The sequence below is a fragment of the Xylocopa sonorina genome, chromosome 8, assembly GCF_050948175.1.
Source record: "Xylocopa sonorina isolate GNS202 chromosome 8, iyXylSono1_principal, whole genome shotgun sequence".
NCBI classification, from domain to species: domain Eukaryota; kingdom Metazoa; phylum Arthropoda; class Insecta; order Hymenoptera; family Apidae; genus Xylocopa; species Xylocopa sonorina.
Genome location: NC_135200.1, coordinates 7,902,214 through 7,925,105, shown reverse-complemented (window position 1 = coordinate 7,925,105; position 22,892 = coordinate 7,902,214). Strand labels below are relative to the sequence as shown.

Here is a 22,892-nt window from a genome sequence, read left to right as displayed (position 1 = left end):
TCTCCGTTATGATTTTAGGTAACGGGAACGATGGAACCGCCGAAAGTAGAGGTATCGATGTCTGGTTGTATTATCGTTCCAAGCGCGAGTCCTCAAGCACGAGGGGTACCGATGTCAACTTACGAAGGGCCACTGGTAAGCACAGTGTTCACAACGTGTTGCGTTCATCGTTTCGAATTACATACCAAAAATACTACAGTTACATAATACACATTCTTGATCCACACGCTCATTTTAACTTGAAACGAATTAATATAATTCACCCCGTCTAATACGTCGTATTGTGTGTAATTACTATATTAAAATACCATTAATATAAATTGATATGTATTTTCGTTGTTGTTGTTGTTGTTTTTTTTTTTAAATAATTCGTTACACAAACTAACTTGGCTTGGTTTTGGCTAGCATGGGAGTGCGGGTGCTGCTCCGTCACCAGGGGGTCAGTATGGACTTGTCCCCCCACATCGATCCCAGAGTCCTCCATTGCCCCCACCTGCCCATCATCATGCTAATGCTTCTCAGGTACTTACGCTAACTTTATTTCAGTTTTGTTGCAACGTATCAGTGTGAGAACATAGTGATATAACGCATAGCAATTTAAGTCCAGTTCTTTGTACTAACTGTTTTTTTTTTGTTTATACTAATGTAACAGAAAAATTCATCCTCGATCGTGCCTTTCGTTATTAAATACCGTTTGTTTTCATCTAAACCAGGATAAATGTTCTTCTGATATTTTTATTTTAATTATGTAATGAGTTTATTATTATTGTTACTTGTCTTAATTCAGTATGCAGCAAGAATGCAATCAAATTTATACGTTCCTAAAATAATTTCACTCTTATCGCTTTTCACGCTCAGGGCGACGTTGTGAACCATTACGGAGGGTTGACAAGAGGCGGAGAATTACCGGCGCATTACATGCACCCACAAATGTTGCAATACCAGTATCTACGCGCACAACAGGAGGCTTTAACAGCTCCGCGTATAGCTTATCACATTCAAGAAACTCGATCACCACATCTACCATTGGATCCGAAACTCGAAACAGGCATAGAGGACAGCCACAGTCCTCCGTTGGAGCTGAGACGTGGCACAAGAACGCCGCAAGACCGTACCACGGACAGTCCCCAAGTGGCTCAAGTGTACATGATGCATGGTGCAGTAAGACTACCGCCACCACCGCCGCAGTACAACGCAGGAAGCAACCCATCCTTAACCGGCGCGCCAGCAGCGACCAGAGGTGGTTTCTACGAACCACCACCAGCGCATTTGCGTTCCCCGTATCCCATCGCGGCAAGCGAGGCGCCAAGCGACAGAGCTATCACTCCAGACAGGCCTAGAAAACACCAAGTGGTCACGCCACCTCATGCCTCTCAAGTGCCACCGCAAGCAGACTCCTTCCAGATGTTGTTGCAACGTTATCCAGTCATGTGGCAAGGACTATTGGCGCTCAAGAACGACCAAGCGGCAGTGCAAATGCACTTCGTTTTTGGTAATCCTAACGTGGCGAGGGACAGTCTACCTTGCAACAGCGACGGCTCTACTCCACCGTTGAGAATCGCCCAAAGAATGCGACTGGAACAAACTCAGGTCGAAGGAGTGGCGAGAAAGATGCAAGTACGTGTCAAGAAAATTTCTATTTCTTAATCGAACATTTCTTGTATCATCGCAGTGAACGTAACATTTCGTACGATGCCATATATATTGTATATTTAGTCGTGAAACAAGTACATTATTTTATATTTTCAGATGGACAATGAACACTGTATGCTTCTCGCGCTTCCTTGCGGTCGAGACGAAGTAGACGTATTACAACAGAGTAAAAATCTTCAGACCGGATTTATAATGTATCTACAACAGAAACAGGCAGCTGGAATTGTCAACATCGCTGCGCCAGGATCACAACAGGTATATCCAAATCGGTTTAATACCAACACCCCCTCAGTTTGGTATCCAATTATTTACACACCAGATGATGCCTCTCGCGCAATAATCTACAAACTAACAACGCTGACTAAAACACTCCTAAAGAAATGGAATTAATTTTGTTTGCAGCCTGCGTACGTAGTCCACATTTTCCCATCTTGCGACTTCGCGAACGATAGTTTGGCGCGGATCGCGCCGGATCTGTTGCAACGCGTCGCAAAAATCGCCCATTTGCTCATCGTAATTGCCACGGTTTGAGGCCAGCCAGTGGTCTACTGGATTACAATCTACCTATACTTCTCGCCTTCAAGCACTTATAGGACGCTTCGCATCTGGCATGAAGCCTGGAGTGTCCCGACCGACGAAGTGCAGTATCGTAGAACAAACGATGAGAGTATTCCCAAGGGAAAGAGAGAGGTCTCCCCCCAGGGGTTATATCAGTGACAATCAAACGGATTCGTCGGCGACTCGTGCCGATATTTCTAGATCGTAGGCCTAAAACGGAGGTACGGGGTTGCGTATCGTAGGGAGGCTAGCACGGTCAATGCATGGACATCACCGAGCGTGCCTTTCTTCCACAGCATAACTCGCGGTTACACGAGTTCCATTCCCGACGAAGAATAAACTCGCGGCTTGCCCGTCACTGACAACGTTTGTGAGACCGACCGACGTCACTCTTGGTCTTTCTGACAAGCGGGTCAGGCGCAACCCCAGCCCTTAGTGAAGACCTTCGATTGATTTAGAAAAAAAAAAAGCAAACCACGCGAAGTCCTCACTGTAAGAGAAGATTTAAGGGGGAAAAAAGAGAGAGAAAGAATAAGAGGTTAACATAAAAAGTTCTCACACACACACACACAGACATACACGCATACACACACACACACACACACACTCTCGTCCCTCCTCTAGGAAAACAGTAAATACATATTACCTACCGTTGCTCTAGATGGACAGTCGATTTCGTAAGTAAGAGAATAGAGAAGAAGATTAAAAGAAAAAAAAAATTAACGTACCCTACCACTATAATACACGAACTATTTTAAGTAAGGCTTAGGATTATTAATGATACTGTATAAATTATAAGCGAGCCAGCGAGGGCATAACTACTGTGATTTTAATTATTTAACGATATATATCTGCGTAAAGACGAAGAAAACAAAAAATAAAAACATTATAAAACGGTGACCGGATTCTGGTCCGCGCGGTATGTGATGTGTTTTTTGTATAATACTGCTCTATATAAATACCTATGTATTATATTAACTGTAACAATAGTTGCTGCTGCCGCTGTTGCTGCTGCCGCTCGTGTCGAACTAGAAAGTAAAGTTACGATCTAGAACTCTAGTGAACAAAAAAAGTGCGAAAGGACTACCTAAAATAGTGTTTATCCTTAGTGTAATATAATTTTCCCATAGCAGGATGTAACATATTATTATCATTATCATCTTAGCACTATATGTACATTATAAACAAATTTTTAATATCTTTATTTCGATTCTTTATTATTATTAATTTTATTATTATTATTATTATTATTATTATTATTATTATTATTACTGTCATCATCATCATTAGTATGTGGCTATCATCATTATTATTATTACTATTATTATTATTATTATTATTATTATTATTATTATTATTATATTATTATTATTATCATATTATCATTATTTTATTATTATTACTATGTTATTAATTTTATTAGTAATTACTACTACCACAACTGCTACTACTACTATTACTACTATACTATTATCACCACTACTACTACTATTATTATTACCACTACTCTACTACTACTAATTATCGCTGCTATCAATTATTATTAACGTTATTACATCAGGCTAGTTAGAACGTACCAATCCGCACATCAAAAAGAAAAGAAAGGGCAGGGGCTTAAAAGTATGTCGTACTGGACGAAGACAGGATACGCAGTATGACCGATCTCATTGACCATTGACGTCGCCCCGTTCTGTACACTTCCATCCCCATTTTTCTCTTATCCTTTGTCGCCTTTTGCGCGATGTGTCATAGACTCTTTAGCAATCGTGTCGAGGATAATAATGCGCTTACGTGTATAGACCAGAAGTTATACTATATCACACGGAGCCGTGGAGAAGAAAAAAAAAAACATTATTAAGTAATATAAAGAAACTTACCTATTTACGATATTATCGCTGCTGCGCATAGAGCGCATGCCTCTAGAGAATAACCTTATGTAAAAGTATTAGGGATGGTCAAAACATGTTATTCCTTGTTACCGTGTTCTACCGACTCGAACGATCGATCGCTTTAAATGGGTTTCTTTTCATACGACTTCTCTCGTTTTTTTTTTTTATTTGTTCCCCTTTCGATATGAACGCGCGATCAATCAACAATTTAATAATTTAACGTTTCTTATTTGTTCTGTTCTCTTTTTTTTCTCTCTTCGTTCGTTTCGTACGTCGAGACGAGCAATGTAACGCGCGCGATCGTGTATCGAAACTGTATTACGTTACATGTGACAGTAAGGAGATCTTTGGTCGTTAATGCTCGTAATGCGAACGATGCAAAGTGCATACGCATTGTCCATACCGTACGTAGAACGTGTTTTGACGATCCTTAAGAAAGAACGCGATTAATTTAAGGCAGCGCGGATACTCGTGGAGCGTATGCATGTACAGTGTAAAAGATGCGTTGTGCATATGTACAGTGTAGAGGTATAAGTGAGCGAGCGGGATGATGAGTTTAAAGAAAGCATATATATTACAGCTACGGTTAAGTATACATAATAGGACGCGAACAAGACGCTCACGTCTCGGTATTTCGTTCATTTTTATAGCAATAACCGCTTCTTCCGTTTCTTCTATATTTTTTTTTTGTTTTTCTCTATCTCTCATTTTCTGACCACATTCTTCGTTCCCTTCGATACTTTCCAGCCCCTTCCTCCTTTCCGAGAGATCGTTTTGTGTGTATAGAGAGAGAGAGAGCGAGATAGAGAGAGAGAAAGAGAGTGAGTGTGAGAGTAAGAGTGAAAGTGAGAGTGAGTTTCCCGTGGCGTGAGTGTCTGCGTCGTGTCTTATCTATCTTGTAAAATATCTGTGAATATTATGGTTTAGTTTCTTCCTATTATAGGCTACCGGTATACAAAAAATTTATGTTACTACTTAAGAGAAAGAAATGTACAGATATCACCATTTTTGTTTTGTGTTTTACTGTAGTTATTGATAATTATATGGATATTAACGATAATAATAACTATGATTAAAAAACTTCAGCACGGCTCGACGCGTCATTTTTGAAACCTGTTGAAAACTGAAGAAGTGCAAGTGCAACGTTTTATTAAACAGGCGAGGCTCACGATGGGGATGATGATTTGTCGATCACACGATTATAGTCAATTAGAGTTGAAAGAAGAAAAGAGCACCGAGAGATAGTAAAGCGTTTACAATTATATAAATTCGTCATTTTAGGAGTTTTAGAAGCTGGACTTCGTTGTCGCGTTCAAGAGGTAAAAAAAAAAAATGATAAAATACATGAAAATACAACAATACAATACGTAATTTATTCGCATCTTGTGTGTGACATTATTTGTATAATTCTCTTTTTGTATTGTTTTTTATATAGCTACCAGACTTGTGTCGCTCGTCGAACAACATTTTCAGATACTTTTGTTACGAAAGCGGAATATGATTTATTCGTTCCTTTGAATAAAAGTAATTGAACTTAATAATGCACGTTAGAAATATATACCAATGGAAATCGTTAGAAACGAGTCTGCGCATGTTGTTTGCGCATCTTGCGCTATCCCATGTAAAGCAGTCGGTGGCCACGCGTTTGTGTTAGTGCGGCGCAGAGTAGATATCAAGCAACTCATTCAAGTGTATATACCTGCCAATAATTTTATAATATATCCTTCAAAGTTTCTTATATATACATACGAAGCGTCAACCGGTTTCTATGACGCGTTCACACTGTTGTTAAGAGACGTACGAGTATTCGAGAAGCACGTATACAGGTTATATACGGTAAAATCGTGGTGAATATAAATACTGAAGTTTTCTTAGGTTAGGCTCTTTTATGGAGATCGCCGTATAAGAGTGGTATTTCTATTTTTCGACGCCTGTACATCCATTCTATTTGTTAGATTTTATAAAGGAGCAGCGTGTCTCCTCTGTAATATACATCAACGAAACAGTTGGTTATAATTGCCATCGAAGTTTTAGAATGACATTGTTTCGTGTCAGTAACTGGTCTGATTTGTTAACAGCTTTGTCACGGGTCTCGCACACAGGTATGAAATTTGCAACACACTTTTGCGTACAAGTTTGTATCTGCTGATATTATTCATAAATTATTCACTGGTTAAATTCAATCGCACCATCGCACGTCGTAACCTCGAATGGAACACAGTGACAGGTAGAAATTTCCATACGTGCATTGATTTTATTCCTTCCAAATTAATTTAAATAAATTTAAGTTATTTAAGTCAGCAAGTGTTACAGAGCTAATTATACACGAACATTAAGAAAACTATTTATCAATCTATTATATATATATATCGCTGGTAAATCAATGCATAAAATATATATTTTTTTTAAATGTAACAATGATTGTGTCTTTTAGTCAGTTGTATAACATGGTCAGCCTTGGTGAATTGACTTATGCGTACAATGTGTTTAACCCTTCACAATCCTTTGTCGAATGCGACTCGACATCGGTAAATAGAAAATAAAGTAAATACAAATTCCATTAATATAAATTACAGTAAAGTTTGAGAGCTGTATTTAAGACAATTAGTAAACAAAATTGTTTACAAGTAGAAACCGAAACAAAATTGAAAAATAATTCGAAATGCAACGGGTTCAATCCGTAGAAAGAGTTGTGCGTACAATTATGCACTGATGAATGATTATCCTGATCATTTAAGCAAATTCCCTACATGTTCTATTTGTCTTGTCGAATTGTATTATATATGAACATTCGTCTGAATAAAACGATTATAATTTATTTCAGCCAGTACATCGCTAGCCGAAATGCGGTGTACGCGACACACAGTGGTGCATCACAATCGCATGAAAAATCTGCACGTAACGAGCGTCCGTCGTTATCCTGAGCCTCCTACTCTGCCGCTTCCAACGAACGTCTCTGAAATATTCGCAAACGAAACTGGCCGATTTACGCCGGAAAGGGCACGAGACATCGCTGCTCCAGTACTGCTCTATGGAAACAGCGATTGCAGATCATTTTTCTCCAAAGAAACGATGAAACCGACACAGCGCGGCAGCGCCATGCAGAATTGCAGCGACACGCATGTCGACTCATACGATTGCTTTGGAGCGGTCAGTTTAAACGGCACGATGCAGAGCAACGTGCCGAAACCGTACAGTTCCAATGGGAAATCGACGCACTTGAACATGCCAGGCGGTCAATGGGCCAGAGACGGAAAATACATCGCCGAGGACATGCAGAAATCACATTATCGAAGTGTTCGTTTGCCGCCCTTGAAACTGACTAAAAGTGGTTAGTAAGAGGAGAATATAGAATTCTGACCACTTTTTCTTTTTTATAATATTTTTGATAAAACACGATTTCGTGCAATATTTACGTAAACACATTCTGTGTATGGGGAAAGGAAACTGTTTTGATTATTTCGCGACGACGTTACTTTTCTAACGGTATATTTTTGTTTATCCCGCTGTTTCGTATATTTTATGATCGCACATAATTTAAATATTTATACGAGAGATCTGTATGGAACTGGTTTTGAAAGTTGTAGTCGGGTATGGTGGTGCACTATTCAAATACTTAAGACGTACACACGGTGTGATGATCCAAAAGAGTTAAGCACTGCGTTCCAGAATTTTCGATCGACGCTAGATGCTTGGACTAATATAGCAAATGAAATTAGCAGTCCCCTTTCAATGGTCTAGGTTAATCAGTTATAAAGTAATCACAGCATAGTGAGAACATATTCTCTTATCTAATTGATATGATAAAACAGTGTGGAAATTGTAGTTTGTCATTCAGGTCTGACAAGTTACGTCGCAACGAAAACACTTTTCCAAGCAACCTATGCGCCAAAATACATATGCACCATGGAATATTCATCAAAAGTACCGTCACCGTTAAATACGGAAAATTCCGAAAGGAAAAAGCTAAAAGTAGATGAAGTGTCGAAACTATCCCAGAGAGATAAAGTCAAGAAAATATTCAAGGATTATGGAATTACTGGTTTTGTGTTTCATGTCGGAATCTCTATGATGTCTCTTGTTGCTTGTTATGCAGCATTAGTTAGGTTAGTTTTTGCGATTATGTTCAACTATCTTACGCGCAATTCCCTATTTTAATTTAAAGAAATATCTTTCTCCCAATAAGTATCATATATTAAATTCGCTCGAAAATAAATAAATAACGCGAGGATTGAATTTTTGTATTAATTACAATATTTAAATATTTCCGCATAGTCATTATAGAAATATTGGTTTCAGTGGAGTAGATTTACAACCTTTCATTAAATCTGTATTGGACGTAAGTAACGAGGACTTAAAAAGTGTTGTTACCGCTTCGTCAACTTTCTTGATTGCGTATGCCATTCACAAGTTATTCGCCCCAATTCGACTGTCGATTACGCTAGCGGTGACGCCGTTTTTTGTAAGGTATTTACGAAAACTTGGGTACCTTAAAGGCCCGACCTTAAAGAATGCAGGAATAAACGCAAAGAAAGAAACCGTTAAGTGATCGATTACGATCGTTAATTGATTCACATATGTTTATGTATATTTTCCAATTATGTACCTCCAAACCAATTCGACTTGTTGTAATAAACACAAAAATATACACTGTTCGTTTTTAGGTATGTATTTCGATTTATTATATAAAGAATATAATAGTTATAATTATTTTACACAACGTCACGTATATTTCATATATGATATTTTGCGCATTTGCTATGATATAAGTACTATGATGTAAGTACGGCTATTTCGTTACATAGTCGCCGTAAATACATGACATACACAAAAGCTCGACAGTTTCAATGGACGAATTGATATCAGTAATGTTGGAACAATAATTGTCGCGTTCAACACGTCTTCAAATCTAGGCTCGATGCGGATGAGCGGGTTTTAACGACCATTTTTTTTCCTCCAAGCCTTTCATATATAATTACTTATATATGAAATATATATATGTCAATGATTATGAAAGTAGTTTACCAGAAATTTAAAAGAATACAACTCATTTCCTTTTTGTGCTACGTCGATTTGTAATTATATAAAGGTATCTTTGCGAAGTAATCGTAAATTATTTACATCACGCACGCTACAGCTAGAACAGTAACAGAGGAAGAGAGATATTATAATATTCAAAATATGAATAATCGAAACTATTGGGGAAAAAAGACTAGAAAGAACTAGAATACTGATGATAATTGATTGAACTTTTTTTTGTTGTTGCGTCATTTTTAAGGCAAAGATACATCAATAATTTCACGAACGATCTAATCGTAAATTATTTGAGATTTTTAAAAATACATTCTCTTACTAGCTACTCGCAAAATATGTTACAGTCGTAGAAAAAGATTTATATTACAAGAGAAAATCATTTTTAACCTTTCATTGCACGATTTTTGTAAACTTTACGCTTTCTGCGATCACGACGGCATAAAGAAGCAACGTACGAACTGTTATTTCGTTGCTGTTTTGTGGCAATACTTTATATACAAATCATATCGTAATGGAACGTTCGTATACCCAAGAACAAAAGTTTAAACGCTTCGAAACAAAGATCATATAATCTAGATTACTTTCATAAACACCAATAGTACATAAGGGCGTACAAAACAAGTTTTCATTTGCTCGCTGTGTGTTAGGAGGAGCTCGTCTGTGCGTCTTCATAAAATTCAACGCACAACCGAGACGTGCAGCGGGAAAAAAAATGCACGTATAAAACACGTGTCGTCTGCATCCAGTCTTACAAAGTATTTTCCGATTCTTTTTTTTGATTTGATTACGCATAGGAAACATACGAAAATGCCAAACTACTTGGCAAACATGTATATGTACATAACTTTTAAAAAATATATTATAGTACATAGTAAAATTAACGTGTGTAAGTATATATATATACAGTTCGATTAATCTAGAGTAGAATACATGTCTTATAATAAAATTTTACATCTTTCGAAGATATACTTGCCTCCAATCTTAATCTACAAAGGCAAGGTGTTTTACAAACGCTTTAAAGAAAGGGAAACATTAGAAAGGTCTTAAGGATGAGATTCTTAAAGATTGAGTGAAAAGGTGGAAAGGGTTTAGATAAAAAAAGATGCGTCGAATAATTCTTGAAAATCTTAATCGAACACTGCGAAATATTTCTAAAATTGCTTTGTAAAAGTATCAAAGTTCGCGAGATTAGTGTAAGCGTAATCGTCCTCGATCTATCGATCAAACCTAAAGATAGAAGGTTTGAAGTTACAGTGAGATGTACAATAGTACCCATTATTCTTTTTGTCTGTCTAGTAGAAAAAAGTACACTTATAAACATTGAACACATTGTTTGCGGACAGTTTGAGCGTTCATAACTTACATGTTAAAGAATGAGTAGTTAGTTCGTGAATCCGGTTAATACGAAAGAGGAAGAATTTATTAGTTGAAATGTAGTGTGCGAACATCGTCTAATAATACTTGAAAACTAGTCAATGATTAGTGCTAACATTTTATACAGTCCTTATGAAACTTTCATACAAACACGACGGAAATAGATCACAAATACTTTAAACAAACATAAAATTGTCGTAAAAAAATATTTTGGCACAGTACATCTGTATAAATCTCGTTACTCTTTAGAATGCACTGATCAGATAGAAAAATAATACAGAAATGCATATATTGTTATACAAATCTTTTCCCGATATAAATCAAATCTAGTAACGTTAGCTTATACGAGCCATGAGTATTTTCATTGGATGCAATTAAATGCACACTTGTTTGCGCGTCAATTCGATTAGGTATTACTTGAGCGATACATTTAATGGTCAAACGTAGCAGTTAAGGAAGGCAAAACTTTTCTACTTTTTGTTGCATAGAATTAATAAATCTTCAAACGTACGCCTCGGTCCGGCGTCCTTGTATATGATTGAAAAACTGCCGCCAACTGGTCAGCGTTTTGCTCGACCATACCCAAAAGCTGCTCGTAATACCGACGATCATAGCCATTACATACTTTATCATAAAAACTTCGAATTCAGGTCGCTTACCAACGTCGCGTGTGCGCTCGCCAACGGGACACGGCATGGAATACAAAGACTGCGGCCCGGGTTTGGAACACATCTCCATATTCCAAGTCAGCATCCATTGGTCGAAATAGGCTTGCTCGTAGAAAAGACAAGCGATGACGATCAGTGCAGGAACTATGTATAATACAGAAAATATCCCGATACGTATCATCAACTTTTCTAGTTTGTCAGTCTTTGTGCCGTCGTGCTTCATAACTGTACGTATACGGAAAAGAGATACGAAGCCGGCTAACAAGAAGGCAGTTCCAAGGATAAGATATACGCATAATGGTGCCAGTACGAATCCCCGCAGCGCTTCGACGTTCCACAGACCCACGTAACAAACCCCAGACAATATATCTCCTACGAGAATAATGTGAAGTATTAATTATCAATGTCATAAATTGCGTCACGCACCTTCGCGGTGCTGCCTAACGAGCGAGTGCACATATTTTGATGGTTATTCTTAGAAATAAGCAAAATGGATTGTCTTGCGTAGTAATTCGAGTGTATAACAATTCCGTTTAAAACGAGTTGATTAAGGAATGTAAATGCAAAATATTTGTATCAAAAATCCATGAAAAAATGTTGCACTCTTCTCACCATGATTACCGGTAGAACATTTTCAGCAGTTTACCTTCCACTTTCCCCATTGCAAGGATTGTAACAGTTTTTATTGCTGGTGCAGCCCAAGCGGCTAAATGAAAATACTGTGAATTAGCTTCTATGGCTTCGTGGCCCCATTTTAGCCCAGCAGCTAGGAACCATGTCAATGTTAGGATGACCCACCAGATACTGGATGCCATCCCGAAGAAGTAGAGTATCATAAAAAGCACTGTGCACAGTTCGTGCTTGGTGCCTTGAGTTATCGTTGACGCCATTTGAATTCTCATATCTAAAGGAGGTGGGAATGGTTCTCTGCATGCAATAGAATTGCCAGCAGCCCATCCAATTACATATGCCAATGCAACCATCAGATAACACACTGACAAAAAGATGATTGGCCTTTCAGGATACCTAAATGCAAAATGACACGTGTGCAATGAATTCTAAATGATTATTTATATGAATATTCAATATTGAAAAGAAATAGCGCGTATAATATAGCAATTAATACGTGTGTTGTACAGTGGATTTGTAATGCTATGTTATATGCACCTACATTTAGTTATTAAAACTAATTAAATTCCTTGTTCTAATTTGAAGATCGGAGCTCTATACAGGGTGTCTATTTTAATCGAATGTCACGATGACTCTCCCAAGAAATTAAAGGGTATCGAATGGTTCTTTCAAAAGTTATTCGACACAGTTACAAGTTTTTCTGCAGTGGAAGGAGGTAAAAAGATTTCGAGTTTTCGATATCTATTTCCGTTTAAGTAGGGCAGCGTCGAAACGGACACCCTGTACGTGGTTATGTACCAGTGCATGACTCCTCCTAATCTTTCTACATTATGCTAATACGTCTATCGTATGCATCAACGCGAATACAATGATCATTGTTTTTACCTGAATCTATCGGTGTCAATGAGAAACGTCAAGAACGTGAAGAAGCAAGAAGCCGCGCAAACGGACGCCCAAGTGCCGACCCAGATCCTCGAGAATCGCCGTTCCATCTCGGTGAAAAACATCCCGTCGCAAGGTGCACCGCAATTCGACTCGACTTTGTCGCCGACCTTCAGCGAGTAGCCGAGCTCGTGCGGGACCTTGAACTGCATCGGGCAAACGAAGCCAAAGTCCCTGGCGCCGAGCATGAACCCGCTGCCGTACGATTTCGGCCCTCCCGTCCACGAGGGTTGAAACTCTGCCACTGGCATACGCGGTGGCGGGTACTCCGATGGCGACGGTTCTGGCGGCGTGGTCTCGTTGTGACCCACGCAGAGATCCGTGCCACCGTTCTCGGGCAATTTCGAACAATCGAGATTCTCGGGCCAGTCGAACCCGAAACTGTTCATCAGACGCTCGCAACCGGCCCGTGCGCTTTCGCACAACGACCTGCACGGCGGTATAGCCCTGTCGAGGATCGTGCAGACAGGCGCGTACACGGTGCAGAGGAAGAAACGCAGGTCGGGGCTGCACTTCATTTTAACCAGGGGCGCAAACTGGTGGACCTCCTGCCCGGCGTCCTCTTGCTTCTGGTGGTTCATCAGATTCGGCATGATCGTCTCGTTGTACGGGATGTTCATGCACAAATTGATCGTGATCGGCTCGCATCGTCCGTGATGAGCCAGCGGATCCTTCGCGTGGAGAGCGTTTACACCGAGCACGGCAGCCACCGCGAGGACACAGATCGTCGCGTAACGCAACGTAATCATCGCTGCGTATCGTCGGCACGATCGCCACTATCCGGATCAATCGTCACGCGAAACAGCCTTCGAGAACATGCGAACGCACCACGCCTCCGAACATCACCAACGGATCGTGCGGGACATAATAATACTAAACGGAAGGAGCGGGGAAACGTACCTACTACCTAGGGATGATGATGGACGCGACCGCAGTACTGTAAACAGAACGTGGCGGAGGTAGTGCGGTAGAGAGGAAACTCTTCTGGAACTTATATCACATCGGATACCGCCATCTACGGAAATAGATGAAAACGTTGCACGCTTCTTCCAACGGTGGGCAAAGTTGGATCCAGAAAGTCGAACGCTGCCTTCGCCAACACTCCACCACGTTACCATAGAGCGAATGCGCGCTCGGTACAAATATACACATATTTTAAAGAATATTTATTATCTAATCGTATTTCTCATTCTATCATCGATGGCATAGTCGAAGAAAGAGCGATACACTTTGAAAAATTAATAAAACTTCAGAAATCGCCTCGATCAATGATTTCCCAAATTGAGAAATATACCTTTCGGGATAGAAAAGAAATATATTAATTATTATATATCATTTTACATTACTCTTAATTACATTGTTACATTCCGCAGTATAATATGATTTAGCATAATTGATTATAATACCTAAAATAAGGAAAATTGTAATATAACACATTTCGAACTAACATTTAATTGTAATATATATTGTATACTTCATTAATATCATTGAATAAACAAATTATTTCAAGATAGATGCACAAGTTTTATTATTTACCTTCAATTTATTCCACTCTGGTCCTTTTTCATTCTCATTTTCGTAAATTAACTTGAATTTCCCGCGCTTACTTCGGATACCTCCTCGCACATCATGTTCTCCTGATACAAAGTCCGAAAATCGGGTTTCCGATAGAAAAATCACTGAAACTTGGCGGTTCCTGGAAAATGACGTCACATCCAAGAATCGCCGAAATTCCAGGAATTCTCGATGACGTCATTTCCAAGAAGTGGCACTATTCGGATACCTCCTCATATGTTATGTTCTCCTGATACATTGCCGATTTTTCGACCAAAATCTCGAAAATCCAAGTTTGATGACGTCACAGGGGTTCTTGGTAATTCCAGGAATTCTTGATGACGTCATTTCTAAGAAGTGGCACTATTCGGATACCTCCTATGACGTCATGTTCTCCTGATACATTGCCGATTTTTCGACCAACATTTCCAAAAATCGACAATGTATCAGGAGAACATGACGTCATAGGAGGTATGCTTGCCACTTCTAGGAAAATGACGTCATTTCTCAGAATTGCCAAAATTCCAGGAATTTTCGATGACGTCATTTCCAGGAAGTGGCACTATTCGGATACCTCCTCATATGTTATGTTCTCCTGTTACAAAGTCGGATTTTCAAGATTTTCTTCGAAAAATCGACAATGTATCAGGAGAACATGACGTCATAGGAGGTATGCTTGCCACTTCTAGGAAAATGACGTCATTTCTCAGAATTGCCAAAATTCCAGGAATTTTCGATGACGTCATTTCCAGGAAGTGGCACTATTCGGATACCTCCTCATATGTTATGTTCTCCTGTTACAAAGTCGGATTTTCAAGATTTTCTTCGAAAAATCGACAATGTATCAGGAGAACATGACGTCATAGGAGGTATCCGAATAGTGCCACTTCTTGGAAATGACGTCATCAAAAATTTCTGGAATTATCAAGAACCCCTGTGACGTCATCAAACTTGGATTTTCAAGATTTTGGTCGAAAAATCGGCAATGTATCAGGAGAACATAACATATGAGGAGGTATCCGAATAGTGCCACTTCCTGGAAATGACGTCATCGAGAATTCCTGGAATTTCGGCGATTCTTGGAAGTGACGTCATTTTCCTAGAAGTGGCAGGAATACCTCCTATGACGTCATGTTCTCCTGATACATTGCCGATTTTTCGATCAGAAACCTGAAAATCCGACTTTGTATCAGGAGAACATAACATGTGAGGAGGTATCCGAATAGTGCCACTTCTTGGAAATGACGTCATCGAGAATTCCTGGAATTTCGGCGATTCTTGGATGTGACGTCATTTTCCAGGAACCGTCAGTTTTCAGAGATTTTTCAATCGAGAACCCGTAAATTGGACTTTGTATCAGGAGAATATGATGTGCGAGGAGGTATCCGAAATAAGCGCGGGAAATTTTGTCTATACTTTCGTTTCCAGTTAACTATTTTATTTTTTTATGTATGAAAATAATAAGAAGTATGGAGTGGAGGAATGGATGGAATTAAGGGTAAATGATAAGATTTGTAATAATCATCTTAAATAATTCATTTATTTATTGAAATTGTGTAGTACACGATGAATTACAATTAAATTGCATTTTACAGTGATACTTGTACTTATAATACAATATGTCTTACATTTACTATTGTTATTATATAATACTGAGGTATATACTAGAAAATATAGTAATCTCTTTGAAAGTAACATACAACGGTGAAAAACAAGTAGTAGGATACTCTCTTCATTCTTCTTTTTCCTTTTATCTCCTCTTTTTTCGTTTCTTAAAGTCCTCCTGCCGTCTTCACTGCTACGACACCTATAACAGAAGGAAGAACATGAATGCATGAATGTATGTAGATTCACAAATGAATTGTGATAAATGTTTGATTTTGAAAAATATATTATCGATTTCATTTTGATATACTTCTATGTGAATTCTGCATATAATGAAGGTTTAATCGAGTTAGGTTCGTAGGGTAGCTTCTGCTGTGCTTGTCTTCTCATTGGTGGACTCGAGTACCTTTTACATTTTTTAATTGCATGTAATTTCACTGATGTCTTGCATTCGTCTGATCGTTACGTCGTTATTTCTGCATACCATTCCATTAGCAGTTTATCTTCATTCTAATCAATTTCTCGTTGAGCGCGAATGTCTTATTCGTTTCCCATAAAAGTCCAGTTGCACCGTAAAGTTTCCGGGCATCTACGTAAGCAAAAAATGCAAAAAAGTTACGCACCGAATTGAACACGTTAATAGCCATTACAGATGTAATGAAAGTTGAATGAGGAAACAAAATCGATAGAAACGAATAAAGATAGCAGTAATAAGTACATACCAGGATACTTACTTAATTTCGTGCGCTGACCTCTTATCAGTTCCTGTGGTCGGATCGAATATAATTCTCAAGCTCTGTCACTCTTCCGAGAGATGTACGATTGGTATTTCAGAGGTAAAGTTCCATAAGATGATAGAGTTATTACCTACATGGTACTTAATCTATGATTCTCCCTTGGCGTCGCGTGACTTCCTCGATGAAGAGACACACGGGCGTGAGCGAGCAACGATGGGGTGAAACTTGCAATAAATTTCAGTGAAAACCCTCCGTATCTCTACGTAGTAATTCCTATACGCTAAGATGCATAGAAATAGTTAAGCAATGAACGATAAGACACGCTGTCGATTGATTCATTTTGATTTTATTTCTTTCCCGACATATAATGCACAATACGTTCGATTTCGTTAGTTGTAATGTTTATTCGTCGCAGATGATCAGCGCGATCGTAAGTACTATGATTCTGACTGTCGTATCTCTCGTGTTTTAAATCGTATAGTACATACGGTGCTCGTGGAATTCGTGCACATTTTAGACGGGGTCGCAACTTCGGGCGGTTATCATCATCGCGTATGACAACCTGGTAGTCTTTCGAATGATGTATATATATATACGCGAGTCGCCCGAAATACGATTCACAAACGGCCTCGTTATTATCGTAAACAAATAAATAATTTATCTCCTCGGAATACTCTCAACTTGAATCGTCACATTAGACATAGGAGGTCAGCCTTACGATCTTACGATTAGTAACACTTAAGATCCAATACGGAAGATTGAAACGTGTCGAGCGAGCCACTCTTTTTCGTATCCCTGTCCCTCCCTGTAATCCCAACGGTTCCAACGGTATCAACGATCATTCCGCCGTCGTAAAACGAAGGAAGTGCGTTATTAAAGGAAACACGATCCGACAGAACGATCGGACGAGCTGCGTGCTTTTTATCCTGTCCGCGTCTGCCGATCGAAATCGACCGTACCTTTTCTAACTCGCATCGTGACAAGAAGAGAAAGGACAGTTTAGTCCTCGCTTGTCCTCCGTTCAAGGGAATCAGCTGAAAATGATTTATATACAAAATACGCCTGTACCAACGACATCATGTCTATACCAACGACAGGAATTATCGCGCATTAAAACAACACAGTAACGAGGAAGACGATTGATAATGGAAGGGTCGAACATTTCACGTTAGTGGAGACAGAGAAGGGAAGATCGTTTACGTATACGAAACCGGGTTTCAACAACCGCAACAACATTATCATACACGTAGATACATTAAATGCTATCGTCATTCAAATTTTATTATCCGAGATTAATCCTTAAATGATTCGTATACTTTCGTTGGACCTATTATTTCTCTCTTTCCCCCCCTTTTTTTTTCTCTCGTGGAAAAAAGGAAGTATAACCCTTGGGCGGCTTAAAATGTTATGATTGGCACAAAACACGAGGAGCGTCGCAATGCACCGTGAAGATATCTGCTAGTTCGATTATATCCCCAGAACGATCCGTTTACCGGCGCTTCTCCACTTCCGTTGGGACGCGTTAAGCTTGAAAGAAAAAAAACATTTCTCAAAAGCACCACGCGACCTGCGCGCACTGCATCTTTTAAGGCGTCCCAGATACATATGCGAAATCGCTATTGTTACTTTCGTAACGCTTTAAGTCTTTCTTCTCGAGTGTACCCGCAATTTATACTAACTTTTACGTCTTGCAGATAACCCAGCTGATCCGTTTAAACGTTATGCATCGATTAAAAGATACAGAACCCCTGTGAAATGAATTCAGAAGCGTTTGTTAAATCGTTCAACTTGCACGATCTTATCGAAACAGGCGGTTCACTTCGAGACGCGTACAGTGAAGTGTTCATCGGTTTAAACGTAAATGGAAAACCAAAAGAGTGGCTCGTGACTTTATCTCGACAGTAGTCGGTCCAGCATCCTCTGCTCGTACACGGTCATGTCAAAACGTGCACGCGGGTCTCGCTGTGCACACGTAGGATCAGAAATGTGTGGTGTACGTGCAGAGGTACGGTTTCAAATACGCGCCTGTACATGATTACGTGCGAAAATCCGTCGCGCAATGTCAGAAGAGAGTTGCCCTTATTTTTTTTTTTCTTTTTTCCTTTGCGGCTAGCCCTTTGGAAGTTGAGTTGTCGGGTGAAGCTAACGTTTCGAGTCGCGGTCCTAATTTGTTAAAAATTCGCGATTAAAATTCGCCGTGCGAGATAAAATATAGAAACAGGTAGACGATTCGATCGAAGTCGGTATATTTTCGAGCTAGACGCGATTGGAACGTCGAAAAGAATTTCTCCAAAGGGTTAAACCTGTTCCGCTCGTCCCGAAGAACATAACTGATGCAATCGTATTCGTCGTGAAAAGGCGTGTACAATTTATACGCCTTTTCGTTTTGGTTTCTTTTTGATTAGCACCGAACTTAACCGCTAGTCAGTTTACGCACGCGTTCGTGTCTGGAGGACAGTTGTCCACGCACGGTCTACCCTAAATCGTAATCGTAATGATTTTTAAAACTCCCGAGTTCGAAACACGCGCTCCATTCTTCTGCCGTTGCGCCGCGTTGGCGCACGCAACAATTAAATAGAGATTAAAATACTTTCGAGACATTCGAAAAAATGGACAGACTTTCTTGGAATATTCAGCAAGATTAGTATATATATATATATGTGTGTATATATATATAATGCTCTCACGTAAAATTACCGCCAATGCGCATTATATTATAATATTATTTTATTCGTACCTCGCGTACGTGTAGATATATTTCCATCTATTTGTCGATCTATCTACCGTCCTTCTAGCGACACTAATTCGTGCCCGACTAACTTTGCTCCGAGTGTGCCAGGTGCCCCCACCTGTACTATCGTCTCGCATAACTCTCCGCGCGATCAAAAACGAATTTACACGCATGGATAAATGGTACCTGTTGGAACGTTTCTATTTACAATCGACAATTTGTTGGCTCGTCAAACGGATGCCACAGGTATTAATTTATGACTAGATTTTACAATTAAACTTTAAGCCAATGTTAGGCTTGTAACAGTTACGCCCGCGGGGGGCCGTAATTATCGTAAAGTTTAGGCAATACATTTGACACGAATAGTAAATAAAGTGTTTACATGTAAATGTAATATTCACTTTGGATAAAATTTTAGTTTAGATAAAAAGATTGTATTTATAGGTGTTGAACGGCCTGGTAACTATTGCCGCCTGGTATATCTACGTTCTCTTAAAGATCGACGCGTTCGTTCGATTTAGAAGCAAATCATATAGTGTTGTAAATTGTTCGCTGGCAATACAATAGGTGTAAAAAAATTTTTAAGACGAATGCAAGGCCGTTTGATATTCCATTAAGCCTGAAACACACGGTTCAATTTGTTCCAACAACTCGGTAGATTCAAACAAATCCGCACGTGTAAAACGAAGAAACGTTGCTTCAGTGCGCATCAATTCGAATTTACCGCATTGTTCAATCAAATTGAGCCTCGTTACGCAGTCTTTGTAATCGCCTAAATAGCTTAGATCCGTCGCGTCAAAGAACACAATGCTCCTCTATCCAAAGGATTAAAGCGACGTTCCTAAAGTCATCGTTACAAAGAAATTGACGCTACATCATATGGTATCATATGGTATCATATGGTATCCGTTCTATCGCAATAAAACCACCTCAGCAGTGAAAATTTGATGGCGGCAGCAGTTACCGGGCCAGTTCTTAATAAACCGCATCGCCGGCAGATTAACTTAAAATTAGTAGTATCCTTGAATCCCCTTAAAGTTACTGGAAATCTTTTACGATCGAAATTGCTTTACGTTCAAACGTTCGTTCGATGAAAAATTTGTAGATATCATTTAAAAAGTAACTCGCAAGCTATTTAATATATATAACTTTTGTAAAAGGGTAAGAGATTGTTTTGTCGTTTGTTTTTTTTTTTTTTTCCCAAGCACCATGAACAGTCGCGCCTAAAGCAGTGGCAAATTATATAAGTACGGATGTTAGAAAATCTCGCGTTAACCGTGCTACAAAGGTTCGAATGTAGGTCAGCTTTGTATCGAAACGTGCACCCAATGCGTCCCAAGTGGTAGTTTCCGTGAACGTCACCCACGAGACCTATACGTATCAATACCCGTATACCGATATAATTTCTATGAACTTCACGCGTAACGTTCAACGCACCCGACCATTGAATGCCGGAATTATACGAAATGAAAAAGATAAAAGAGAACGAAAAGAGCGGTGGGTACACTCGGCTACGCGGATCACGATACAACACGTGGCCACCTGACACACGCCGAATGGAACGAAAAGTGTGTAATGGAACGAAATCGAAGGAAATTAATAGTACGGTTGCACTTTTGAGCAAACGATCGCTCTCATCGCGTATCGTAGTGAACATTTCGTATTTCTTTTTTTTTTTTTCCTCTTTTTATACGCAACGAGATGTCGTACGCCTGGGAAGATACATATTTGGCACTGGATTCCCTTCGACGCGGAGCCTCTCAGGCTCGCGAATCGCAAACTCGTCCCGCGTTCATTTAAATTACAACCGTGTCGACCTTAGAACAGTAATGTCGTTTCCACGCCTCCTCGACGGGAAAGAACGGTTACGTATTTCATTTTGTATTACTCAATGTTTTCTCGTGTTCGATTGTACAATCCCCTCGTTCGTTTGTATCAATTTGGTTCCATCGAGTTGCATTTTTAACAAAATTCGAACTAATCGAACATAAACATTTCTATAAATCACTGATGTAATTAAATTTTCTATATGTCACGCGACAGATAATTTCCAAATTCCTAATATTTCTACTAAATATGAAAAATGAACGTAAGTAAAATCTAAAAAGATTGAAATTAATACGCGAAAACATTCGTTACTTACGACAATACTGACTTAGGGTCGACTAAAGCAACAGCCACACCGTCGCGGCAATCAACCGCGTAAAATATCGCCATTTTCTCTTGCTATAATACCTATCGGCTATACTTTCGCGTATTTTTTTTTTTTTTTCGTTCGCGTATCGCTGCGATTAAGATCCGCGGAACCTAGCGAGATCAAAGGAACGATATCGACCAACGATCGAGAACATTAACGAGGAGAACGGCGTCTGCGCCCCCGTTCATTCCGCGCCCGTGGGTTACAGTTTCATCATTTCTCATCTGTTTCTTCTTTCCACTTTTCTCCTTCGTCGCGTGGCAACGCGCGGCCGTTTGGGATTACGAAAAAAATATACGCGGCCGCGCGCGCATTACGATCGACACTTTGGCTCCGCGGTCCCCGTTTTCGGCGACCGGAAACCATCGCAATCGTCCCGTCGACGCTCGCCGCTCTATGCGTCGCACCGTGTTCATATCGAATCATTCGCGTATATACACGCAGCGAAGTTTCAACCGATCGTACAACCCCGCGAACGTCGATTGCCTGAATTATCGAAAGACTGTGGGGTGTGACTGGCAAATAATCAATCCTAATCAGCCCTCGACATCGATATTTTTGAAATCACTTTAATCGAGACCGTTTCTAATAAGTCTAAATGTGTGCGGAATTGAAATTGATCATCCGAATCGTTATTTAGGAAAAAGAGAGACTGCGATTTATTAATCCACCCTTGTTACGTCTAATAATGCCAGGCACTTTGTATTATCCGTCAGTCGTCTCCCCTATAGATGAATCAGGCATCGCGTTCGATTGTCACGGTACAGATCGATTCGCATGGTTCCACTAACGTACGATTGAGCATAAAACGCCGCCGTAAACACGTGTCGAAACTAACCCTAATTTGATCTTTAATAGTGACCCAAAACTCGAGCGTCTTGGACGCTCGACGCGTCCCCGGCCAAGGCGCATTCGCCGCGCGAGTGGTCTTTAAAACCACTTATCGACACTTATCGAAGAACTTGGCAGAGAACGCGTTAGCTAAGCTGTAGGGCTGCCCGTAGCCGACTAAAAGACACGCGGAGATCGAACGTCGGCGGGGATCGATACGCGCGCAACCGATCGAGGCTCTCCGCGGCGTGTCGCTAGGGGGGCATCGTACGACGATGATATGGCACAAGATTCCCTTTCATTCGTCCCTTTATCCATTCCTTAGCTGTTCATCACGGTGGATCGCCTGGAGTAGCCTCGTCTCGTCACCGTTTCACCCTGAGCCTCGCACTCCCTTTTCACCCGATCGATTATGTCCGCCACAAGCTTCTCCTCTTTTTCCCTCTGCTGCTCCCAGTCCGGCCCTTTTCCGATCTGTCGGAGCACGTT

The 22,892-nt window shown here is 39.9% G+C and overlaps 4 protein-coding genes across 11 annotated transcripts in view; 2 read left to right on the top strand and 2 right to left on the bottom strand.

The window, feature by feature from the left end:
• Positions 1–2,195, top strand: part of LOC143426165 (uncharacterized) — an 89,545-nt gene extending 87,350 nt beyond the window's left edge. For 4 of the 5 annotated variants that reach the window (XM_076899390.1, XM_076899392.1, XM_076899391.1 and 1 more), the window contains exons 9-13: positions 19–135; positions 406–522; positions 859–1,617; positions 1,750–1,908; positions 2,056–2,195. In XM_076899390.1, coding sequence (XP_076755505.1) covers positions 19–135; positions 406–522; positions 859–1,617; positions 1,750–1,908; positions 2,056–2,184 — 1,281 coding nt within the window. In that variant the 3' untranslated portion in view covers positions 2,185–2,195. The remainder of the gene's footprint in view (positions 1–18; positions 136–405; positions 523–858; positions 1,618–1,749; positions 1,909–2,055) is intronic. The other variant, XM_076899393.1, reaches the window with a different exon arrangement.
• A 3,843-nt stretch (positions 2,196–6,038) lies between these two features.
• LOC143426181 (uncharacterized) lies at positions 6,039–8,664 on the top strand. Its single transcript, XM_076899422.1, has 4 exons — positions 6,039–6,202; positions 6,925–7,431; positions 7,939–8,206; positions 8,400–8,664. Exons 1-4 carry the CDS (start codon positions 6,136–6,138, stop codon positions 8,647–8,649), a joined length of 1,092 nt encoding a protein of 363 aa, XP_076755537.1. The 5' UTR covers positions 6,039–6,135; the 3' UTR covers positions 8,650–8,664.
• Positions 8,665–10,218: 1,554 nt separating this feature from the next.
• On the bottom strand, positions 10,219–13,712 carry Fz (frizzled class receptor). Its single transcript, XM_076899405.1, has 3 exons — positions 12,692–13,712; positions 11,823–12,202; positions 10,219–11,548 (listed from the first exon to the last, which is right to left on the bottom strand). Exons 1-3 carry the CDS (start codon positions 13,495–13,497, stop codon positions 11,010–11,012), a joined length of 1,725 nt encoding a protein of 574 aa, XP_076755520.1. The 5' UTR covers positions 13,498–13,712; the 3' UTR covers positions 10,219–11,009.
• Positions 13,713–22,540: 8,828 nt separating this feature from the next.
• Ttk (zinc finger and BTB domain-containing protein ttk) overlaps positions 22,541–22,892 on the bottom strand; it is a 45,755-nt gene continuing 45,403 nt past the window's right edge. For all 4 annotated transcript variants that reach the window (XM_076899400.1, XM_076899398.1, XM_076899402.1 and 1 more), the window contains exon 7: positions 22,541–22,877. In XM_076899400.1, the coding sequence (XP_076755515.1) occupies positions 22,725–22,877 (153 nt within the window). In that variant the 3' untranslated portion in view covers positions 22,541–22,724. The remainder of the gene's footprint in view (positions 22,878–22,892) is intronic.